We start from the raw sequence: 24325 nt of genomic DNA on the forward strand, positions 1-24325 counted from the left end.
GGCGGAGCTCTAAAGTTCAGAGAGAGGAGGAGTCCGATGAAGAAGAGAGTTCTCGGAGCAGAAGAGTCAGCAAGAGGAAAACCACGGAGGTGACACCGAGTCCCAAATCTAAGAGACGCAGCCGAGTGTAGGAGGTTCTGAAGGAGTCAGCTGTTTGGCTCCGCCCCTTTCACCCTGAGACCACTCCCTCCTTGCGGTTTTAGATGATGTAACTTATCACAGAAATACTTCAGTTCCAGTCTTCTTCTTTCATTTATGTCCTGACTTTAAAGAATCAAAGAAAACATTCCTGAAATATAAAATACATCATCTCCAAGGTCACTTCTTAAATCATGTTAATTCAACAGGAAGTCTCGTGTGAGACCACGTTTCCCATAATCCCCGTCACCACCGGGTTCTTCCAGGAGACCAGAGCTGGAACGTCTTCTGTTCCAAACTCTGGTGGATAGTTTGGGGGTTCGTAGTTTGACGTCCATCACGTCATCATGTCCCCCAACAGTGAGATCCACACTTCACACATCAGAGAGAAAACAACCGGGAGCAACAAAAGACTTCACCAGAAGCACAATCTTTTTATTTGGAGGTGGAACTCGTCCACCAGGAAGTTCATCAGTCGCTCCAGGAAACCATCTCACGAAGGCGGAGATTTAACGCTCATTCAAGAAAACTCCTCAATATTTGCGGTGCGTTTGTATTTTCTTGTCCTTCATGTAATTTTACACAAAAAACTAAATTTGCTGCAAAATCAAAAACATGTTTTCAAAATTTGATCAACTGGCTGAAGATGAAATTATTGTTGTGATATTAAAAACTGAAGTTAAGTGCTGTGTCATGACACTGTGTGCTGTTTGATCCTCACAAGGGAGGAGGAGGAGAGGAGGAGAGGAGGAGGAGGAGAGAAGGAGGAGGAGGAGGAGGAAGGAGGAGGAGGAGAGAAGGAGGAGGGGAAGAGGAGGAGGGGAGGAGAGGAAAGGAGGAGGGGAGGAAGGGAAGGAGGAGGAGGGGAGGAAAGGAAAGGAGGAAGGGAGGGAGGAGGAGGGGAGGAAAGGAAAGGAGGGAAGGGAGGAGGAGGGGAGGAGGAGGAGAGGAGAGAGGAGGAGAGAAGGAGGAGGAGAGGAGGAGGAGGAGGAGAAGGAGGAGGAGGGGAGGAGGAGGAGGGGAGGAAAGGAAAGGAGGAGGGGAGGAAGGGAGGAGGGGAGGAAAGGAAAGGAGGAAGGGAGGAGGAGGGGAGGAAAGGAGGAGGAGTAGAGGAGGAGGAGGAGAAGGAGAGGAGGAGGGGAGGAAAGGAAAGGAGGAGGGGAGGAGAGGAGGAGGAGTAGGGAGGGAGGAGGAGGAGAGGAGGAGGAGGCCATGGAAAAACCTCTCCTCTCATCATTTCACTCACTTTAGTTGTTTTTGTTCGGGTGACGAAGGAAACTAAAAGTTGAACTCCAGCCTGTTACGCGTACACTCCCGGTTGCCGTGGCGACAGCTTCCTGTCTCCGAGCAGACAGTCCTCTGTGATCAGCTTCTTTACGTCTGCTGGATTCAGGAATCCTGTTTATTTGGCCGTCGCTGCTTGTTCTGATGTTTTCAGGTTTTTGGACTCACTCATATTTTAAAGGGTCCTCCCCTCCTCCTCCTCCTCTTTTCCCTGTTTGCATGTGAACATCAACTGCGTGTTATTTTATTGATTGTTTCATTGAAAACATGAAACTGGATCAGAAACAGACGAGTTCATTGAAACTCTGATGGGACCACGTTGGATTTGTGGTTTTTTCCTGTTTCATTAAAAAGACATAATTAACATTTTGATAGTAATTCTTACAAATGGTAAATTTATATTTTGTATTATGAATATTTTCTTACGTTTCTTTTTGAAATGTGAACGTCTACTTGTTTTAATATCTCGACTCTAGATGTTGGTATTTCTTTAATTCACAAACATGCAACAGGAGGTGAAATAAAATGAATTCTTTTCTTTTTTAAATCTGAAATTTCACTGTAAAAAGAAGCCAGAATGACATTTAGAGTACTTTGATAAAAACAATCAAAATAAAACTTGGAAGAGGTTTTTTCTTTGTAACATCCTCAGAAGATCTTATTATTATTATGGTCTTATTATGAGGAGAGGAGAGGAGGAGGGGAGGAGGGGGAGGAGGGGAGGGGGACAGGAGGAGGAGAGGGGGAGAGGAGGAGGGGGGAGAAGCAGAGGGGGAGGAGGGGGAGGGGGAGAGGGAGGAGGGGAGAGGGGAGGAGGAGGGGAGAGGGAGAAGGAAGAGGAGGAGATTTGATAGAGATTTGAACTGTCTGTTGTCTAACATGTAACTCCTGCTCTCCTCCTCACCTCTCCACTCCTCCTCCTCTCCTCCTTTCCTCCTCCTCTCCTCTCTTCCTCCTCCTCTCCTCTCCTCCCATCTTCTTCTCTTCCTCTCCTTCTCCTTCTCCTCTCCTCCTCTCTTCTCCTTCCTCTCCTTCTCCTCCCTTCCTCTCCTCTTCTTCCTCCTCCCCTCCTCTCTTCTCTCCTCCTCTCCTCTCTCTCCCTCCCTTCCTCTTCTCCCTCCTCTCCTCTCCCTCCTCCCCTCCTCCTCTCCTCCTCCCCTCTCCTCTCCTCCTCTTCTCTCCTCCCCCTCTCCTCTCCTCTTTTATTTCCTGCTCCTCTCCTCCTCTCCTCTCTCCTCCTCCCTTCCTCTTCTTCTCCTCTCCTCCTCTCCTCTCCTCCCCTCCTCCTCTCCTCTCCTCCTCCCCTCTCCTCTCCTCCTCTTCTCTTCTCTCCTCCCCTCTCCTCTTTTATTTCCTGCTCTCTCCTCCTCCTCCCTCTCCTCCCCCCATCCTCCTCTCCTCCTCCTCTCCCTCTCCTCCTCCTCTCCCTCTCTCTTCCTCTCCTCTCTCCTCCTCTCTCCTCTCCTCCTCCTCTCCTACTCTCTTCTCCTCCTCCTCTCCTTTTCTCCTCTTCTCTCCTCTCTCCTCCTCCTCTCTTCTCCTCCTCCTCTCCTCCTCTTCTCTCCTCTCTTTTATTTCCTGCTCTCTCCTCTCCTCTCCCCTCCTCCTCCTCTCCCCTCTCCTCCTCCTCTCTCCTCTCCTCCTCTCCTCTTCTCTCCTCCTCCTCCTCTCTTCTCCTCCTCCCTCTCCTCCTCTTCTCTCCTCTCTTTTATTTCCTGCTCTCTCCTCTCCTCTCCCTCTCTTCCTCTCCTCCTCTCCCCTCCTCTTCCTCTCCTCTCCTCTCCTCTCCTCTCCTCCTCCTCTCCTCTCTATATTCAAAGATTAATTCCAGTTATAGTCTTTTATTCAGATATAAAGTCTTCCATTAGAAATCACCACCTCTGTTATTTACAGCTGACTCGTCATTTCATCACGTTACTGAACACAAACAACAACAACACACATTAAACAAGGACATCATCATCATCATCATCATCATCATCGTCATCATCGTCATCATCATCATCATCATCATCGTCATCGTCATCATCGTCATCATCATCATCATCATCGTCATCGTCATCGTCATCATCGTCATCATCATCATCATCATCGTCCTGTCCTCCTCCACTGATCACCCTCCACCTGTAGAGAACAGAGAGAACAGAGGTGAACTGAGCGTGTGCAGAAACTTCCTCCATCAGCTGTCAGTCAGTGATGCAACAAATCAGAATAAAGAGCAGCAGGACTTCAGTCCTGAGACATGAGACATGGACAGGAGACATGGACATGAGACATGAGACATGGACATGAACATGAGACGTGAGACATGAACATGAGGCGTGAGACATGGACATGAACATGAGACGTGAGACATGAACATGAGACATGAACATGAAGGAGCTGCAACATCAGAGAACATTTTCTACACTTTCTGTAACAAACACTCGTCTGTTGGGACGACTCACTGAGTTCAGGACCAGAGAACAGAAAAGCATTCACAGCTTTAAGATGGAGGTTCTGTTTGTACATGAAGGAGCTGCAGCTGCTGATTAAACAGAGAAGATCTACAACAGGAACAGACAGTGAACTTACCTCAGAGTCTCCAGACTACAGTGTGGACTCTCCAGAAAACCACACAGCTGCTTCACTCCTGAATCCTGCAGGTTGTTGTGACTCAGGTCCAGATGTTTCAGATGTTTCTGAAGGGAGGGGTTGGACTTCAGAGCTGAACCCAGAGAATCACAGCTGATCTTTGACAACCTGCAGCTCATCAATCTGAATAAAGAATAAAAGCAGTGAGTTGAGTGTTTCATGGTGTTCAGAGCTGAAGAAGCTTCACAATGTTCCAGTTTATAAAATGTAAACTCCAAACAGCTGCAGGTTGAAACAGTGAAACAGAAGCAGTGAAGAAGAGCTCTCATTAATATGAAGGACAACATGCTGCTGCTTCAATAAAGACGGAGTGACTTCAGCTCTTAAACTCTGCAGCTCCACCAGCGGCTCCATCGATACAAACTCATGTTGTCCATCAAACTGATCCCAGACTCCTCTGAAGATCCTCAAGTTTACAAAGAAAACAAACATGTCGACTGAATGTGGAAGAAAAGTCCATCAGATGATCCAAACTACATCTACAACATCTGATCTGATGTGATCTGTTTGAATATTTCAGTCCAACATCATCACATCACTCCAGACCAGTGTGAACAAGCACATACTGAACATTTATTTGTTGCAGTCTGATGTTGTGAGAAGATTTAGCTTTTTATTTCAATGTCAGACTTTAAGGTGAAAATCCAGTTTCACAGTTTCACAGTCGATCATCCAGTGAAGGATTTTTCTTCTTCTATGGTTTTAAATGTGGACGTTGCTCTGCCACAGTCAGTGGACTAAACCAGAGAAGAAGAAAACAGACTTTCCCCTGAAGATCCTCAGTGTGGATCAGAAGAATATCAGCTGATGTCTGCAGTTTAGTGTCTCCACAACTTTCACATCATGTTCATCTCAGCACAACTGAAACATGGAGTCTTACTTCAGAGTCTCCAGACTACAGTGTGGACTCTCCAGAAAACCACACAGCTGATTCACTCCTGAATCCTGCAGCTTGTTTCCACTCAGGTCCAGATGTTTCAGATGTTTCTGAAGGGAGGGGTTGGACTTCAGAGCTGAACCCAGAGAATCACAGCTGATCTTTGACAAACTGCAGAACCTCAATCTGAATAAAGAATAAAAGATGGAGATAAAATCATGTGATCAGTTTGAATGACTTTGTCCTTCTGTTATTGAGGATCTTCATCATGTCAGCCTTCTACTGACATCATCCAAATGTCAGCACAACATTCATCCACCTCTTCATGTCAACACAGGTCAACAAGATGCTGCTCACCTCCGTCAGGTCTCATTACACCATCACTACTCTACTGATACTTTAAACAGCTGCAGCTAATGATGTGCTTTCATCTGAGTGTGTTGTGAAGGATCAATATCAGTGATCAGACTTTATCTGTGAGGTTACACTGAAAGAAATCGTTGAGTTTCAACAGATCAGAGTTCAGAGGATCTTCTGTTTCCAGCTGAGACTCTTTAACACACATTACAAACATTCATTCAACAACATCAGAGAACATTTTCTACACTTTCTGTAACAAACACTCGTCTGTTGGGACGACTCACTGAGTTCAGGACCAGAGAACAGAAAATCATTCACAGCTTTAAGATGGAGGTTCTGTTTGTACATGAAGGAGCTGCAGCTGCTGATTAAACAGAGAAGATCTACAACAGGAACAGACAGTGAACTTACTTCAGAGTCTCCAGACTACAGTGTGGACTCTCCAGAAAACCACACAGCTGCTTCACTCCTGAATCCTGCAGCTTGTTGAGACTCAGGTCCAGATGTTTCAGATGTTTCTGAAGGGAGGGGTTGGACTTCAGAGCTGAACCCAGAGAATCACAGCTGATCTTTGACAACCTGCAGCTCATCAATCTGAATAAAGAATAAAAGATGGAGATGAAGATAAACAGATGAGTTGTTCCTTCAAAGAGGAACTCTGTCCTCTGTGATCTGTGACTGTGGATCATCAACATGTCGGCCTTCTACAAACATCATCAGTTCCTTCCAAACTCCAGTCAAAGATTTCCTGTATCTTCAGTTTCAGCAGATCTTCACGGATCTTCTCTGCATGTTACTATAGATTTGAAATCATCAGAAATCCAGCAGAGGGACAGACGACTGAGAACAACGTTGGTTCTTTGACTTCCCGTCCCTCCACTGCAGCTCACACAGGAAACACAGCGACTGGATCTGTGATCAGACTGCTGAGGACACGGATCACTGTCAGCTTTACATGTTCACACAACACGGCTGTGGATGATGTCGTCCATCTGGTACCGCTGGAGTCAGGTGATCAGAGGACTTCTCCACAGACAGAGTGGACAGGAGGGAGGACTGTTGACACCGACACGTCTTTTCATGTCCATGTGGACATGAGTGTTGTGTTCAAACACACGTGTGAACCCGTGTGCTCAGACAAACATGCAGACGCTTTATTATTTGGTTTCTGTTTCAGTCTGAAGGTCTGAAGCTCATCAGGACTTTTCTGAAAGCTCTGAAGTTTATTCAGATTTGTGCTCAGAAATCTCCAACATGAACTAAAGTGTGACACATGAACAGAGAAGAACTGCAGCAGCAGCAGTCAATGAACTGACCTCAGAGTCTCCAGACGACAGTTCGGACTCTCCAGACCAGCAGACAGCTTCACTCCTGAATCCTTCAGGTCGTTGTCACTCAGGTCCAGATGTGTGAGGTGGGAGGGGCTGGACTTCAGAGCTGAGGCCACGACTTCACAGTGAGTCTCTGAGAGTTCTCCACATCCTGTTAATCTGTGATGAGAGAATAAAGAACATGTGTTATTATAAATACAGCTACAGTGGGTACGGAAAGTATTCAGACCCCTTTACATTTCTCACTCTTTGTTTCATTGCAGCCATTTGCTAAAATCAAAAAAGTTCATTTTATTTCTCATTAATGTACACTCAGCACCCCATCTGGACAGAAAAAAACAGAAATGTAGAAATTTGTGCAAATTTATTAAAAAAGAAAAACTGAAATATCACATGGTCATAAGTATTCAGACCCTTTGCTGTGACACTCATATTTAACTCACATGCTGTCCATTTCTTCTGATCCTCCTTGAGATGGTTCTACTCCTTCATTGGAGTCCAGCTGTGTTTAATTAAACTGATTGGACTTGATTAGGAAAGGCACACACCTGTCTATATAAGACCTTACAGCTCACAGTGCATGTCAGAGCAAATGAGAATCATGAGGTCGAAGGAACTGTCCAAGGAGCTCAGAGACAGAATTGTGGCAAGGCACAGATCTGGCCAAGGTTACAAAATAATTTCTGCAGCACTCAAGGTTCCTAAGAGCACAGTGGCCTCCATAATCCTTAAATGGAAGAAGTTTGGGACGACCAGAACTCTTCCTAGACCTGGCCGTCCAGCCAAACTGAGCAATCGTGGGAGAAGAGCCTTGGTGAGAGAGGTAAAGAAGAACCCAAAGATCACTGTGGCTGAGCTCCAGAGATGCAGTAGGGAGATGGGAGAAAGTTCCACAAAGTCAACTATCACTGCAGCCCTCCACCAGTCGGGGCTTTATGGCAGAGTGGCCCGACGGAAGCCTCTCCTCAGTGCAAGACATATGAAAGCCCGCATAGAGTTTGTCAAAAAACACATGAAGGACTCCCAGACTATGAGAAATAAGATTCTCTGGTCTGATGAGACCAAGATTGAACTTTTTGGCGTTAATTCTCAGCGGTATGTGTGGAGAAAACCAGGCACTGCTCATCACCTGCCCAATACAATCCCAACAGTGAAACATGGTGGTGGCAGCATCATGCTATGGGGGTGTTTTTCAGCTGCAGGGACAGGACGACCGGTTGCAATTGAAGGAAAGATGAATGCGGCCAAGTACAGAGATATCCTGGAAGAAAACCTCTTCCAGAGTGCTCTGGACCTCAGACTGGGCCGAAGGTTCACCTTCCAACAAGACAATGACCCGAAGCACACAGCTAAAATAACAAAGGAGTGGCTTCGGAACAACTCTGTGACCATTCTTGACTGGCCCAGCCAGAGCCCTGACCTAAACCCAATTGAGCATCTCTGGAGAGACCTGAAAATGGCTGTCCACCAACGTTCACCATCCAACCTGACGGAACTGGAGAGGATCTGCAAGGAAGAATGGCAGAGGATCCCCAAATCCAGGTGTGAAAAGCTTGTTGCATCATTCCCAAGAAGACTCATGGCTGTACGAGCTCAAAAGGGTGCTTCTACTCAATACTGAGCAAAGGGTCTGAATACTTATGACCATGTGATATTTCAGTTTTTCTTTTTTAATAAATTTGCACAAATTTCTACATTTCTGTTTTTTTCTGTCAAGATGGGGTGCTGAGTGTACATTAATGAGAAATAAAATGAACTTTTTTGATTTTAGCAAATGGCTGCAATGAAACAAAGAGTGAAAAATTTAAAGGGGTCTGAATACTTTCTGTACCCACTGTATCAGCTTATAAACAATTCAGTTGGATTTATTCAGCACCAGATCAGAACTTTATTCATACACAGTGAAGTTCTTCTCCAGAACCGCAGAACATCCCAGAGAGGAACCCAACAGTTCAACATGAGAAACAGCTGGAAGGAAAAACCCTTAAACAGAACCAGAACCAGAGGTGGAGAACATCTGTTAGCAGAACCAGAACCAGAGTTGGAGAACATTAACAGAACCATAACCACAACCAGAGGTGAAGAACGTCTGTTAACAGAACCAGAACCACAGGTGCAAAACATCTAACAGAACCAGAGGTGCGGAACATCTCATAGAACCAGAACCAGAGATGGAGAACATCTGTTAACAGAACCAGAACCAGAGGTACAGAACATCTAACAGAACTGGAACCAGAGGTGGAGAGAATCTAATAGAACCAGAACCAGAGGTGGACAACGTCTGTAAACAGAACCAGAACCAGAGGTACACAACATCTAACAGAATCAGAACCAGAGGTGGAGAACATCTAACAGAACCAGAACCACAGGTGCACAACATCTAACAGAACCAGAGGTGGGAAACATCTCATAGAACCAGAACCACAGGTGGAGAACATCTAACAGAACCAGAACCACAGGTGGAGAACAACTGTTAACAGAACCAGAACCAGAGGTGGACAATGTCTGTTAACAGAACCAGAACCAGAGGTACAGAAAATCTAACAGAACTAGAACCAGAGGTGGAAAGAACTAATAGAACCAGAACCAGAACCAGAGGTGGACAATGTCTGTTAACAGAACCAGAACCAGAGGTACAGAAAATCTAACAGAACTAGAACCAGAGGTGGAAAGAACTAATAGAACCAGAACCAGAGGTGAACAACGTCTGTTAACAGAACCAGAACCAGAGGTACAGAAAATCTAACAGAACCAGAGCCACAGGTGCACAACATCTAACAGAATCAGAACCAGAGGTGGAGAACATCTAACAGAACCAGAACCACAGGTGGAGAACAACTGTTAACAGAACCAGAACCTGAGGTACAGAAAATCTAACAGAACTAGAACCAGAGGTGGAGAGAACTAATAGAACCAGAACCAGAACCAGAGGTGGACAACGTCTGTTAACAGAACCAGAAGTGGAGAACATCTGTTAACAGAACCAGAACCAGAGATACAGAACATCTAACAGAACTGGAACCAGAAGTGGAGAGAATCTAATAGAACCAGAACCAGAACCAGGGGTGGACAACGTCTGTAAACAGAACCAGAACCGGAGGTACAAAACATCTAACAGAATCAGAACCAGAGGTGGAGAGAACTAATAGAACCAGAACCAGAGGTGGACAACGTCTGTTAACAGAACCAGAACCACAGGTGCAGAACATCTAACAGAACCAGAACCACAGGTGGAGAACAACAGTTAACAGAACCAGAACCAAAGGTGGAGAACATCTCTTAACAGAACCAGAACCAGAGGTACAGACAATCTAACAGAACTAGAACCAGAGGTGGAGAGAATCCAATAGAACCAGAACCAGAACAAGAGGGGGACAACGTTTGTTAACAGAACCAGAACCAGAGGTACAGAACATCTAACAGAACTAGAACCAAAGGTGGAGAGCATCTAATAGAACCAGAACCAGAACCAGAGGTGGAGAACGTCTGTTAACAGAACCAGAAGTACAGAACATCTAACAGAACCAGAAACAGAGGTGGAGGACATCTAACAGAACCAGAACAACAGGTGGACAACATCTGTTAACAGAACCAGAACCAAAAGTGCAGAACATCTAACAAAACTGGAACCAGAGGTGGAGAGAATCTAATAGAACCAGAACCAGAAGTGGACAACGTCTGTAAACAGAACCAGAACCGGAGGTACACAACATCTAACAGAATCAGAACCAGAGGTGGAGAACATCTAACAGAACCAGAGCCACAGCTGCACAACATCTAACAGAATCAGAACCAGAGGTGGAGAACATCTAACAGAACCAGAAACACAGATGGAGAACAACTGTTAACAGAACCAGAACCAGAGGTGGAGAACATCTGGTAACAGAACCAGAAGTACAGAGCATCTAACAGAACTAGAACCAGAGGTGGAGATAATCTAATAGAACCAGAATCAGAACCAGAGGTGGACAACGTCTGTTAACAGAACCAGAACCAGAGGTACAGAAAATCTAACAGAACTAGAATCAGAGGTGGAGAGAACTAATATAACCAGAACAAGAGGTGGACAACGTCTGTTAACAGAACCAGAACCAGAGGTGGAGAACATCTGCTAACAGAACCAGAACCAGAGGTACAGAACATCTAACAGAACTAGAACCAGAGGTGGAGAGAATCTAATAGAACCAGAACCAGAACCAGAGGGGGACAACGTTTGTTAACAGAACCAGAACCAGAGGTACAGAACATCTAACAGAACCAGAACCAGAGGTGGAGGACATCTAACAGAACCAGAACAACAGGTGGACAACATCTGTTAACAGAACCAGAACCAAAAGTGCAGAACATCTAACAAATCTGGAACCAGAGGTGGAGAGAATCTAATAGAACCAGAACCAGAACCGGAGGTACACAACATCTAACAGAATCAGAACCAGAGGTAGAGAACATCTAACAGAACCAGAGCCACAGGTGCACAACATCTAACAGAATCAGAACCAGAGGTGGAGAACATCTAACAGAACCAGAACCACAGGTGGAGAACAACTGTTGACAGAACCAGAACAAGAGGTGGAGAACATCTGGTAACAGAACCAGAACCAGAGGTGGAGAACATCTGTTAACAGAACCAGAACCAAAAGTGCAGAACATCTAACAGAGCCAGAACCACAGGTGGATAACATCGAACAGAACCAGACATATATTACCAGAACCAGACGTGGAGAACATCTGTTGACAGAACCAGAGGTGGAGAACAGAACCAGAACCGGAGGTGGAGAACATTTGTCTACAGAACCAAAGGTGGAGAACAATTAATAGAACCAGAACCAAAGGTGGAGAACATCTGTTAACAGAACCAGAACCAGAGTTGCAGAACATCTAACAGAACCAAATGTGGAGAACATCTAACAGAACCAGAGCCACAGGTGCACAACATCTAACAGAATCAGAACCAGAGGTGGAGAACATCTAACAGAACCAGAACCACAGGTGGAGAACAACTGTTAACAGAACCAGAACCAGAGGTGGAGAACATCTGGTAACAGAACCAGAACCAGAGGTACAGAGCATCTAACAGAATCAGAACCAGAGGTGGAGAGAACTAATAGAACCAGAACCAGAACCAGAGGTGGACAACGTCTGTTAACAGAACCAGAACCACAGGTGCAGAACATCTAACAGAACCAGAACCACAGGTGGAGAACAACTGTTAACAGAACCAGAACCAAAGGTGGAGAACATCTGTTAACAGAACCAGAACCAGAGGTACAGACAATCTAACAGAACTAGAACCAGAGGTGGAGAGAATCTAATAGAACCAGAACCAGAACCAGAGGGGGACAACGTTTGTTAACAGAACCAGAACCAGAGGTACAGAACATCTAACAGAACTAGAACCAAAGGTGGAGAGCATCTAATAGAACCAGAACCAGAGGTGGAGAACGTCTGTTAACAGAACCAGAAGTACAGAACATCTAACAGAACCAGAACCAGAGGTGGAGGACATCTAACAGAACCAGAACAACAGGTGGACAACATCTGTTAACAGAATCAGAACCAAAAGTGCAGAACATCTAACAAAACTGGAACCAGAGGTGGAGAGAATCTAATAGAACCAGAACCAGAACCAGAAGTGGACAACGTCTGTAAACAGAACCAGACCCGGAGGTACACAACATCTAACAGAACCAGAGCCACAGGTGCACAACATCTAACAGAATCAGAACCAGAGGTGGAGAACATCTGGTAACAGAACCAGAACGAGAGGTGGAGAACATCTGTTAACAGAACCAGAACCAAAACTGCAGAACATCTAACAGAGCCAGAACCACAGGTGGATAACATCTAACAGAACCAGACATATATTAACAGAACCAGAACCAGACGTGGAGAACATCTGTTGACAGAACCAGAGGTGGAGAACAGAACCAGAACCGGAGGTGGAGAACATCTGTTTACAGAACCAAAGGTGGAGAACAATTAATAGAACCAGAACCAAAGGTGGAGAACATCTGTTAACAGAACCAGAACCAGAGGTGCAGAACATCTAACAGAACCAAAGGTGGAGAACATCTCACAGAACCAGAGGTGGACAACATCTGTTAACAGAGCCAGAACCAGAGGTGGAGAACATCTGGTAACAAAACCAGAACCAGAGGTGGAAAACATTTAACAGAACCAGAACCAGGGGTGGAGAACATTTAACAGAACCAGAACCACAGGTGGAGAACAACTGTTAACAGAACCAGAATCAGAGGTACAGAACTTCGAACAGAACCAGAACCAGAGGTGGAAAACATCTGTTAACAGAACCAGAACCAGAGGTACAGAACATCGAACAGAACCAGAACCAGAACCAGAGGTGGAGAACATCTGTTTACAGAACCAGAACCAGGGGTGGAGAACATTTAACAGAACCAGAACCTGAGGTGGAGAACATCTAACAGAACCAGAACCAGAGATGGAGAACATCTGTTAACAGAACCAGAACCAGAGGTGGAAAACATTTAACAGAACCAGAACCAGGGGTGGAGAACATCTAACAGAACCAGAACCAGAGGTGTAGAACATCTGTTAACAGAACCAGAGGTGGAGAACATCTAACAGAACCAGAACCAGGGGTGGAGAACATCTAACAGAACCAGAACCAGGGATGGAGAACATTTAACAGAACCAGTGGTGGAGAACATCTGTTAACAAAACCAGAACCATAGGTGGAAAACATTTAACAGAACCAGAACCAGGAGTGGAGAACATTTAACAGAACCAGAACTAGGGGTGGAGAACATCTAACAGAACCAGAACCAGAGGTGTAGAACATCTGTTAACAGAACCAGAGGTGGAGAACATCTAACAGAACCAGAACCAGAGGTGGAGAACATCTGCCTCGAACAGTTCTTCTGTTCTTATTTACATGTTAAACAACGTCCCAACGTTTTATGAAATGGGTTTGTATCTGGAGATCCTACTGGAAGGAGCGAGAAGACTTTGTGTCTGCAGCTAATCACACATCAGAGCGCACTAAAAGGACATGTGGTGTTCCCCAAGGTTCAATTCTGGGGCCTCTTTTGTTCAACATCTACAGATTATGGAAAACAACAAAGTGTGTTATCATAATTATGCAGACGACACAAATCTACATAACTATATTGCCAGCGGACTATAATCCCAGACAAGGGTTGTAAATGCATTGAACAGATCAACAACTAGATGTGCCAAAAGTTTCTTCAATTAAACAAATATAAAACGGAAGTCATTGTTTTTGGACTGATTGAAAGTCAGTCACTGATGTTAAAAACCACAAACCAAGTCAGAAGTCTGTTGTCATGGATTCAGACCTCAATCTGAACACACATATCAAGACAGTTACAAAATCAGCCTGCTATCACCTGAAGAATATATCGAGGATTGGAGGACTTATGTCTCAACAGGATTTGGAAAAACATGTCCGTGCATTCATCTTCAGCAGACTGGACTACTGTAACGGTGTGTTTAAGGGTCTCTGTAAAAAGTCAGTCAGAGCGCTGCTGCTGATTCAGAGCGCTGCAGCTCGAGTCCTCACTGAGACCAAGAAACTGGACCACATCCCTCCAGTTCTGAGGTCTTTACACCAGCTTCCTGTCCAACAAAGAATCCACTTCAACATCCTGCTGCTGGTCTATAAAGCTCTGAACGGTTTATTTGTGCTCTGCTGCTCCTTTATGAACCATCCCGACCCCTCAGGTCGTCTGCTGCTCTCCTTTCTATTCACAGTCACAACTAAACATGGAGAAGCAGCGTTCAGTTTCTATGTTCCACATATCTGGAACAAAGTCCCAGAAAGCTGCAGGTCTGCTGAGACTCTCAGATCCTTTAAATCAAGACTGAAGACTTTTCTGTTTGCTGCCTTTCATTGAACCAGATTTAAGGATGTTGATTCATTTCTCCTATTTCTGCTTTTTACTACTGTATTTTATATTTTAAACTGCACTGTAACTTTTATTCTATTTTTAGCTTGTTAAATGTTTGAATGTTTGTTTTTAATGTTTTAATAACTGTTTTTAAATGTTCTTTTCTTTCGCCTGATGTTTTGATGCTTTTAATGGTTTTATGTGAAGCCCTTTGAATGACCTTGTTGTTGAAATGTGATGTACAAATGAACGTGCCTTGTCTTACAGTCAGCTGAGTTTTCCACTGCGGAGGACTGAGAGGCTGCCGTCCAACCAAGAAGCCTCTGCTCCAAAAGAGACACCTTCAAGCTGGACAACACATACAAACCTCACTTCCACTTCATCAGTGACCTGAGTGAAGTGACTGGATTTCACTGAGAGTTTCTATCGTAGCTGTAGTGGTCCTGAACGCAGCTCTGTTACCACCTCACTAAATGCTGCATCACATGTTACAGCCTGTTGTGCTGCTTTCTTTTTAATATCATGACAGACTTCACGTCTCCACATGTCAGAGTTCAGCTCTCCATCCTGACACAAACTGAGCTCTCTGTTCACGACACCATGTGACAGCTGACGTAACACAAAGGATCAGAGCTGAATACAGCTCAGTGTCATCAATACCCATCAGTTGAAAAAGGATGGATCGACCCGACTGGAACATCCCAACTAATGATCTACTGACAAATGAAAGGTTCACAGATCATGTAGAAATACCTGCAGATCAGCAGAAGAACAGTTTGATCATGTGATCAGCATTAATCACAACCAGCTAGAACAATCTCCATTTGAATCCTCACAGCTTCTTAAACAACACAACTGACCATCAGCTGTTTGAACTAAAGAAATACATCCCGTGTGTCTGTGAAGAACCAAACTACTGATCTGATTGATAACGTTAATGATCACATGTGGACTCACCTAAACGTCCTGCAGTTCCTCACAGCTGGGATCAGTCTCCGTCGTCCCTGTGGTGATGTGTTGTACTTCATCAGGTCCAACTCATCCAGAACCTCCTCTGACATCTGCAGCATGGAGGCCAGACCTGAGCAGTGGATCTCAGAGAGTTCCTTCTCTGATCTGTTCTCTGACTTCAGGAACTCTTGGATCTCCTGATGGACTGAGAGGTCGTTCATCTCCATCAGACAGTGGAAGATGTTGATGCTTCTGTCTGGAGAGATCTCATCACTGTTCATCTCCTTCAGGTTCTTGATGGTTCTCTGGATGATCTGTGGACCGTTCTCTTTCTGACCCAGCAGGTCTCGTAAGAGTCTCTGGTTGGACTCCAGAATGAGGCCATGAAGGAAGCGAACAAACAGGTCCAGGTGGCCATTCTGACTTTGGAGGGATTTTAACATGACTCTCTTCAGGATGTCATCCACAGATGAGCGTCTGTACTTTCCTCCCAGGAAGTCATCCAGAGATGAGCGTCTGTACTTTCCTCCCAGGAAGTCCTGCAGCACCTCTGTGTTCCTGGTGGAGATACAGTGGAACATGTAGACTGCAGCCAGAAACTCCTGAACGCTCAGATGAACAAAGCAGTAGACTGTTTTCTGGAAGATCACACACTCTCTCTTGAAGATCTCTGTACAAACTCCTGAGTACACCGAGGCCTCTGTGACGTCCAGACCGCACCGCTGCAGGTCTTCTTGGTAGAACATGATGTTTCCTTCCTCCAGATGTTCAAACGCCAGCCTCCCCAGCTTCAGAAGAACTTCCTCATCAGCCTCCGTCAGCTCCCGTGGACTCGTCTCGTGTACACGGTACTTGTTCTTCTTCCTCTTGGTCTGAACCAGCAGGAAGTGTGAGTACATGTCAGTCAGGGTCTTGGGCAGCTCTCCTCTCTGCTCGGTGGTCAACATGTGGTCCAGAACCGTAGCGCTGATCCAGCAGAAGATGGGGATTCCACACATGATGTGGAGGCTCCTGGAGGTCTTGATGTGGGAGATGATGCTGCTGGACCGCTCTTCATCACCGAACCTCCTCCTGAAGTACTCCTCCTTCTGGGCGTCAGTGAAGCCTCGTACTTCTGTCAGTCTGTCCACACGCTCAGGAGGGATCTGATTGGCCGCCGCGGGTCGGGAAGTTATCCAGACGAGAGCCGAGGGAAGCAGATTCCCCTCGATGAGGTTGGTCAGCAGCACGTCGACGGAGGACTCGTGAGTGACATCAACCAGCTTCCTGCTGCTGAAGTCCAGAGAGAGTCTGCTTTCATCCAGGCCGTCCAAGATGAACAGAAGCTTCCAGACAGCGAGCTGCTCTGCTGAGACCTTCTGGAACGTTGGATGGAAAACACGGAGCAGCGTGAGAAGACTGTACCGCTCATCTCGGATCAAGTTCAGCTCCCTGAACGACAGCAGAATCACCACGCTGACGTCCTGGTTCTCCGAGCCCTCGGCCCAGTCCAGAGTGAACTTCTGTACCGAGAAGGTTTTTCCGACACCGGCGACGCCGTTGGTCAGAACCACTCTGATGGGTCTCTGCTGGTCGGGGAAGGCTTTAAAGATGTCGTGGCACTTGATTGGAGCGTCATGGAGGATCTTCTTCTTGGTCTCCAGCTGCATCACCTCATGTTGGGTATCAACCTCTTCACTCCGTCCCTCTGTGATGTAGAGCTTCGTGTAGATCCTCTTCAGGAGGGTTCTACTTCCTCTTTCATCACTTCCTTCAGTCACATGTTCACATCTCCTCCTCACACTGATCTTATGTTCATCTAAAACCTGCTGCAGACCAACATCTGGACAAAGAAGAGAACATCTGTCAGACTAAAGAAAGAGAAGCTGCACACAAACAAAGACAGGAAGAGGAAATGGACAGTCTTACTTTGTCCAGTGCCGGTCTGACTGTCTGTCTGCGGTCCAGGTCCGGTTCTGGATCTTTTTCCACACTGGGGACAGGAGGAGTCTCCTGATGGAGCCGACTGGTCCCAGTAGGAGGTGATGCACCGTCTGCAGAACCGGTGTCCACAGCTGGTGGAGACGGGATCCTTCAGGACGTCCTGACACAGAACACAGCAGGACAGCTGGTCCTCAGAGACACCGCTCCTCTTCATCACACCGCTCCTCTTCATCACCCTGTCAACACATTTCATGATCAGTAAAATATTTTGCTGTTGTTGTTAAAAATATCAGGATTTCAGGTTTCTGTCAGAAGTTCAGAGGACTCAGAGGACTCAGAGGACTCAGAGGACACAGAGGACTCAGAGGACTCAGAGGACAGTGAAAGTGAAGCTATTCAGCCTTTGGTCTGTGATGAAGATGATGCTTCCTTCTATTTCCACTGTTCAGGAACTCATGAACTGCTCTTATTAAACACTGTGATCTGCCTGCAGCTTTCTATTGATACAAACACTTTGATTGACAGCTCCTTCCCAGCATGAACATCCCACCACAGACAGGTGATGACGTCCTTCCCTGTTCTCCAGTCGCTCTGATAGCAGCCTGGGTTCCTTCAACTGGAGAAGAGCTCTAATAAACCGGGACACAGAGCAGTGGTGCTTCTGGTTCCTGTTTCTGTTCATCATCAGGGTTCAAGCCACATCGGACCGAACACGATTGTTTCTGTGCCGGTTTATGATGATCTTTCAATCTTTATTAGTGTGAATGCTGCTACAGTTCGTACACTTACAGAAACAATCAATCTATCAAAATGTTCAACTCTTTCAGGACGATGGTGCTTTTACTTTTCATTTGGATAGGAGTTATAAATATGAAAATATGAAGCATTTTCCATAAAATCTTTGTCTTTGGTTTATTTCCAGGTCTTTTGATTTCTGTTCTAGTTTTCTCCAAACTATACCAGATGTTTGATGAACTTCTTGGACCAGTGTTGGGTTTATAATGGGTGTGTATTGTGTCGTCTGGACTGAGTCATGTGACCAACAGTGACGACAGCTCAGGAAATATTTAGAGAATTTTCTCTCCAACTTGAGACCAGACCATCATTTTCACTCTACAGGCATCATTTGTTCAACTAATGTAGGAAAAAGGTTCTTCTTCCACACAGTGGGCCGGTCTGAACCAACAGACTTCACTTTGTTCAGGAAACACCTCAATGACAGGAACCTCTTCCTCTCTCACATTCACTGCCACACAAAAATCAGCTGGAACTTCATCCAACAGCAGAAATGACATCTTCTTCAGTTCACCATAAAATCCTGATGTGTGCACCGAGAAACATAAAGAATGCACAGATCTGTACATCCATGCTCTGAGATACAGAACAGCTGAGGACAGTTTAGTCATCAGCTCTCTTCTGCTGTCTATCGGTTCTTCACATTTTTACTTTCTTCTAACTTTGAATCTTTTTAACCGTTGTGCATCACTTTGAAATAAACGTACCCGCTTACCTCCCGGAGAGGACGAAGCTGTCTGCTTCAAAACACCACATCAAATATACATCAAGAAAATGTTCAGAGTTAGTTTTTTTAACCAAAATCAGTCCTGATCAAAACTACCAAATGTTCATACATTTATATGTAATTACACCCTTTAAAGCTTTTCTCTTATCATATAATATTCCTGTATTGTGCTATGAGAGTGAAGGAAAAGTAGAAGATCACAAGCCAACTTCTTAAAGGCTGCTCATTCCTCCATGCTGACAGGTAATGCAGCAAACCTCAGTTCCTGTTACAATCCAGAGGGGGGCAGCAGAGCACCATTTATGATTTGGGTTTTCTTTCACGATGTGAGCAGGAACATTTTGTGTTGAAAGTGTCTGCATAGGTATGATGTGATAGTCAAGTGATTAAGAGGCATGACGACTAGACCTCTCAGCCAGAGATGTCTGGTTGGATACCAGGTTGGATCCACCGTTTCCTGCATGTTATTCCACTTTATTTCCTCCCAAGGACGCTTGTCTCTGTATTTTCACAGGGGCGGAGAAGGAAATCGGCTATAATTCATGAATGATTTGTCTGCTCATCATAAATTGTAATAGATATGTTCAGACTGTGTTTGGAAATAGAACTAACAAATCATTGTAAGCTTGACCATTAGGGGGCGCCACAAATGTGAAAAGTATATATGTCATTATTGGCTGCACAAAATTGGCCAAAACTCAGCTCATGCATACAATTTTGGAATGATAAATTAAAGTGGGCGTGGCTTATCACAGGAACTATACAACTTTGCCAAATGTTTGCTCAAACTTCACCAAAATATTTGACAATACACGTGACATGATCAAAATTACGTGGGATTTTTATTTTTTTTAATCTGGTTATCTCCAACATTTTGACTGTGGGAGGCATTTTCATTTTTAACTGACAATTTATGAGTCAGTTTTATACCTTTGCTCAATTTCCTGCGAGCTATCGATATTCATTGCTCTTGAAACACTCCTTAAGTTCAGAGGGGAAAGTAAAGATGAGACCAGCATCCAGTAATAAACTATAATTCTTATTCTTATTCTTCTTCTTATTATTATTATTATTATTATTATTATTAACTATTATTCATTGTGTGAAATCCTCAGAAATCCTGTTCATCACATCCATGATCCATGCACTACAATCAATATCTATATATTTATATCCTTGGTGTAAATATTGTTCAATAAATATCCTTATTTCGACCAAGCACTTGTTTTGTGTATTTCCTGGAAGATATTGAAAGAGATCCGTGAATGTAGAAGTCACGGTTCAGACGATGTCCACTGATCACATTTTAATAGTCCGATATTAAATTTAAATCTGGAGTCAAAAGTCTCTTACTGTGAGTCTGAAGGTCCTGGTTCACCACTGAAGACTGGAGGCTCCTCTTTGGACATATCACTCTTCATGGACAGACAGATGGATCCTGGAGACTCTTGTCTCCGTCTGTAGAACTGATCTCTGCAAACACAAACATGTTTCTGTCTTCATGTGTCCACTGACTTTAATCAATCTGCTCTAGTTTCCTCTCAACATGTCTAAGAACTGAATAATTAACAGTCTCTTACTGTGAGTCTGAAGGTCCTGGTTCACCACTGAAGAGTGGAGGATGCTCTTTGGACATATCACTCTTCATGGACAGACAGATGGATCCTGGAGACTCTTCTCGGTCCTCCTCTTCCTCCATTAAAACATTCATCTTCAGTCAGTCTGAGAAGTAAAGCAGCAACACTGACTGTGAGCTCAGAACATCAAAATCATCAGAAACCTGAGGAGGTCTGGTTTCCTCTGTTTCTAGAGGTGTTCGCTGGTTTAGAGGCGACGATCATCTGATTAAAAACTACTCACATCTCCTCATTTGGACCGTTATCATGACCATATTTATTTAAAAACGTACTGTGTGTAAAAAACACTTGAAAAACATATTCTCATTGTGAATCTGATGTCATCAACACGTCTCTATAAGTTGTTCCAGGATGATGTTCACCACTGAGCTGCATCACCTCTTCTTTTAACAACACTCTGGAAACTTTTGGGAACTGAGGAGACCAGTTTCTGGAGTTTTGAAAGTGAAATGTGGTCCCATTCTGGTCTGATAGAGGATTTCAGCTGCTCAACAGTTCAGGGTCTCCTTTGTTGTATTGTTCATGTCCTGATGCTCCAGATGTTTTCAATGATTGACAGGTCTGGACTGCAGGAGGCCAGTTTATCAGCAGACTCTTCTACTAGAGAACCATGCTGTTGGAATACGTGCAGAATGTGGTTGGACGTTGTTCTGCTGAAATAAACAAGACCTTCCCTGAAAGAGACGTTGTCTGGATGGCAGCATATGTTGCTCCAAAACCTGAATATATCATTCAGCATTAATGCTTCCTTCCAGATGTTCAAGCTACCCATGTCATGTGCACTAATGCATCCCTGTACCATCACAGATGCTGGCTTTAGAACTGAGCTGATAACAAGCTGGATGGATATTTTTCATAAAACAATATTATTTCTCAGTTTCAACATCTGATATGTTGTCTTTGGTATATTTTTTTAATTAAATATGAGTTTATGTGATTTATAAATATAAATAAGAAATATTCATATGATGTCACGTCAGCTGTTTGGTTCCTTTCCAGCTGTTATCTTCAGGAAACAATAAATTTGGCAACTGAGACTTTCATTTTGATGTCAGTCTGAATTCGAACACTGTGACTCATAAGAAGATCATTGTCTCCGATTAATGAGGTGAACAGTTGATCCATTTCACTTCTCCAGATCATGTTCAGAGAAGACCAGGCAGGAGCCACGATAACCTCCAGAACAAGCAGCTCCACAACATGTTTGTGGGCAAGTTTTACATTTAAACTACAGATATCAAGTTAACCTCTCATGTTGGTTTTAGCTTTCTGTTTTCTACTTGATTTTCTTTTAAATTAAAACAAACTAGACGTACATTAGGTTGTACTGAGTATATTATAATAATATAACAATAATAATGTTGGACTAATGATAGTAAACAGATGTAGTCAGGTTCAGTTCAGTCTTCTGAGTCCACAGACCACGTGGTGCATTTATTTTAAATCTATTGAACAATCAGGAGAACGTGTTTCTTCTGCCTGAAGACCGGAAGTAGTCACCTGTAGTGGTGGGATGTTTACATCCGGGGCGTCACAGGGTATTTTATTTTGCAAATGGACGTTCCTCTATCCAACTTCCTGTGGGTGACGTCAGACTGGACTCGACGTGGCCCTGTTTATCTCCAGTCAGTGAAGCAGCCCATCGGCGGGCCGCAGCCGGACCTTACCGTAACTACACTACTGCAGGCGCAACGACAATCACACGGCGGCAACCGTTACCGGCTTCCGTTCACGGTAACGCGGTTATTTAACGGTCTGCAGCTCCTCTATGATCAGAGCTTCAGTGGTCACATCCAAAAGTTTACAGTGAACAAAGAGAAGAAGGACTCGGTGGATTCAGGTCCTGAGTTGAACCTGGTAACTTCTGTTTCAGAGCAGCTGATCAGCTGGAGCCTCTGAATCCACAGATCGATCCAGATGATCAGCTGGAGCCTCTGAATCCACAGATCGATCCAGATGATCAGCTGGAGCCTCTGAATCCACAGATCGATCCAGATGATCAGCTGGAGCCTCTGAATCCACAGATCGATCCAGATGATCAGCTGGAGCCTCTGAATCCACAGATCGATCCAGATGATCAGCTGGAGCCTCTGAATCCACAGATCGATCCAGATGATCAGCTCATTCTTCCCTCCGACAGTAAAATAATCTTCATGTTAAAACTCACCGTGAATCCTGTTCAACTTTCTTCCGTCTGTTCTGTCGACTCCAAATGGAGGTTGAACTTCCTACTTTCATCAGTCACTCTCTTATCTAACGGCGTGTGTGCGCATGCGTGCATTTCACGTGATTTCCTATAAATACAAAACTAAAACTGTCTTCAAATCAAATGAAGTTCATCTATTGAGTATAAGTTTTAGTAAAAGGTGAACAATAAAAGCATCGATATGAGAACATGTGAACAACATGAGACAGAAAGAAGAGTCGAACTTCTACAACCTTTATAAAATAGTTGGGACGCTGTTTAACATGTAAATGACAATAATATGATTAATTATAAATCACGTGAATTCATATTTAATAGTAAATTACAGGAGGATTTTTTTTTTCAGGACTACTTTTGTGTTGCCTAGCAACACTTTTCTTCCTCCATTATGAAGGTAGTTTTGTGTTTTTATTACGCAGCAAACAAATTAGCTCTTTACAGTTTTGTTAGTTTTGCTTATAAACTAGACTTTTTGTCTGCAAAACCTTTGTTCTCCAATTAAAAACCTTTGTTCTCCAATTAAAAACCTTTGTTCTCCAATTAAAAGCCTTTGTTCTCCAATTAAAAACCTTTGTTCTCCAATTAAAAACAGTTGTTCTCCAATTAAAAACTTTTGTTCTCCAATTAAAAACTTTTGTTCTCCAATTAAAAACTTTTGTTCTCCAATTAAAAACCGTTGTTCTCCAATTAAAAACCTTTGTTCTCCAATTAAAAGCCTTTGTTCTCCAATTAAAAACAGTTGTTCTCCAATTAAAAACTTTTGTTCTCCAATTAAAAACTTTTGTTCTCCAATTAAAAACCTTTGTTCTCCAATTAAAAACCTTTGTTCTCCAATTAAAAACAGTTGTTCTCCAATTAAAAACTTTTGTTCTCCAATTAAAAACTTTTGTTCTCCAATTAAAAACTTTTGTTCTCCAATTAAAAACCGTTGTTCTCCAATTAAAAACCTTTGTTCTCCAATTAAAAGCCTTTGTTCTCCAATTAAAAACAGTTGTTCTCCAATTAAAAACTTTTGTTCTCCAATTAAAAACTTTTGTTCTCCAATTAAAAACCTTTGTTCTCCAATTAAAAACCTTTGTTCTCCAATTAAAAACAGTTGTTCTCCAATTAAAAGCCTTTGTTCTCCAATTAAAAACCGTTGTTCTCCAATTAAACACATTTTCAGATTCTCGCACACAATTATTCTGCGTTTCCTCGTCCACTAACTTCTACCGTAAAGTCTACAGAAGCTGCGTCGGTTAAAATAGAAGAACCCCGTCAGGTCTTAAATCAGAACCTTCTGTTTTGGCTGTAGGTCCGGGTCCCTATGGGACGTCTTCTGGATCCGGACCCGGACCGCGGTCCGCCTGTTAGTGACCTATGCTGTAGATAAACAAACACACTGGACAGACACCGTAGAAAACTTCTCTTTCAAACGTCCCTTTATTTGCTCAAACGCACCACCTGGTGGCGGAAGCTGTGCATTACACACACAGACATGATGGCGGATTAAAGATGTGAACGCGGGCTCTGGAAAATACTTTAAATCAGTGTGTTTTAGACCACATACCTGCCTCGCATGGAAATTAACATG

At 44.0% G+C, this 24325-nt stretch overlaps 1 protein-coding gene across 1 annotated transcript; it reads right to left on the bottom strand.

The window, feature by feature from the left end:
* Positions 1-3247: 3247 nt before the first annotated feature.
* Positions 3248-22785, bottom strand: LOC138210278 (protein NLRC3-like). The gene is made up of 9 exons (XM_069169345.1): positions 22714-22785; positions 20490-20631; positions 20263-20382; positions 17373-17623; positions 15471-17286; positions 6610-6783; positions 5705-5887; positions 4937-5119; positions 3248-4179 (listed from the first exon to the last, which is right to left on the bottom strand). Exons 2-9 carry the CDS (start codon positions 20618-20620, stop codon positions 3993-3995), a joined length of 3045 nt encoding a protein of 1014 aa, XP_069025446.1. The 5' UTR covers positions 20621-20631; positions 22714-22785; the 3' UTR covers positions 3248-3992.
* Between the last annotated feature and the right edge of the window lie 1540 nt (positions 22786-24325).

This window comes from Embiotoca jacksoni, unplaced genomic scaffold (assembly GCF_022577435.1).
Source record: "Embiotoca jacksoni isolate LCO1_2020_lvr unplaced genomic scaffold, fEmbJac1.0.p SCAF_44, whole genome shotgun sequence".
Lineage (NCBI taxonomy): Eukaryota > Metazoa > Chordata > Actinopteri > Embiotocidae > Embiotoca > Embiotoca jacksoni.

What these genes read in the sequence shown, in the direction of transcription:
- LOC138210278 (XM_069169345.1), bottom strand. Translation starts at nt 20,620, where the DNA reads ATGAATGTTTTAATGGAGGAAGAGGAGGACCGAGAAGAGTCTCCAGGA. An exon ending in AGGAACTGCAGGACGTTTAG is followed by an intron (nt 6,784 to 15,470) that starts GTGAGTCCACAT and finishes CTCTCATCACAG; the next exon opens with ATTAACAGGATGTGGAGAAC. An exon ending in TGTAGTCTGGAGACTCTGAA is followed by an intron (nt 5,120 to 5,704) that starts GTAAGTTCACTG and finishes TTCTTTATTCAG; the next exon opens with ATTGAGGTTCTGCAGTTTGT.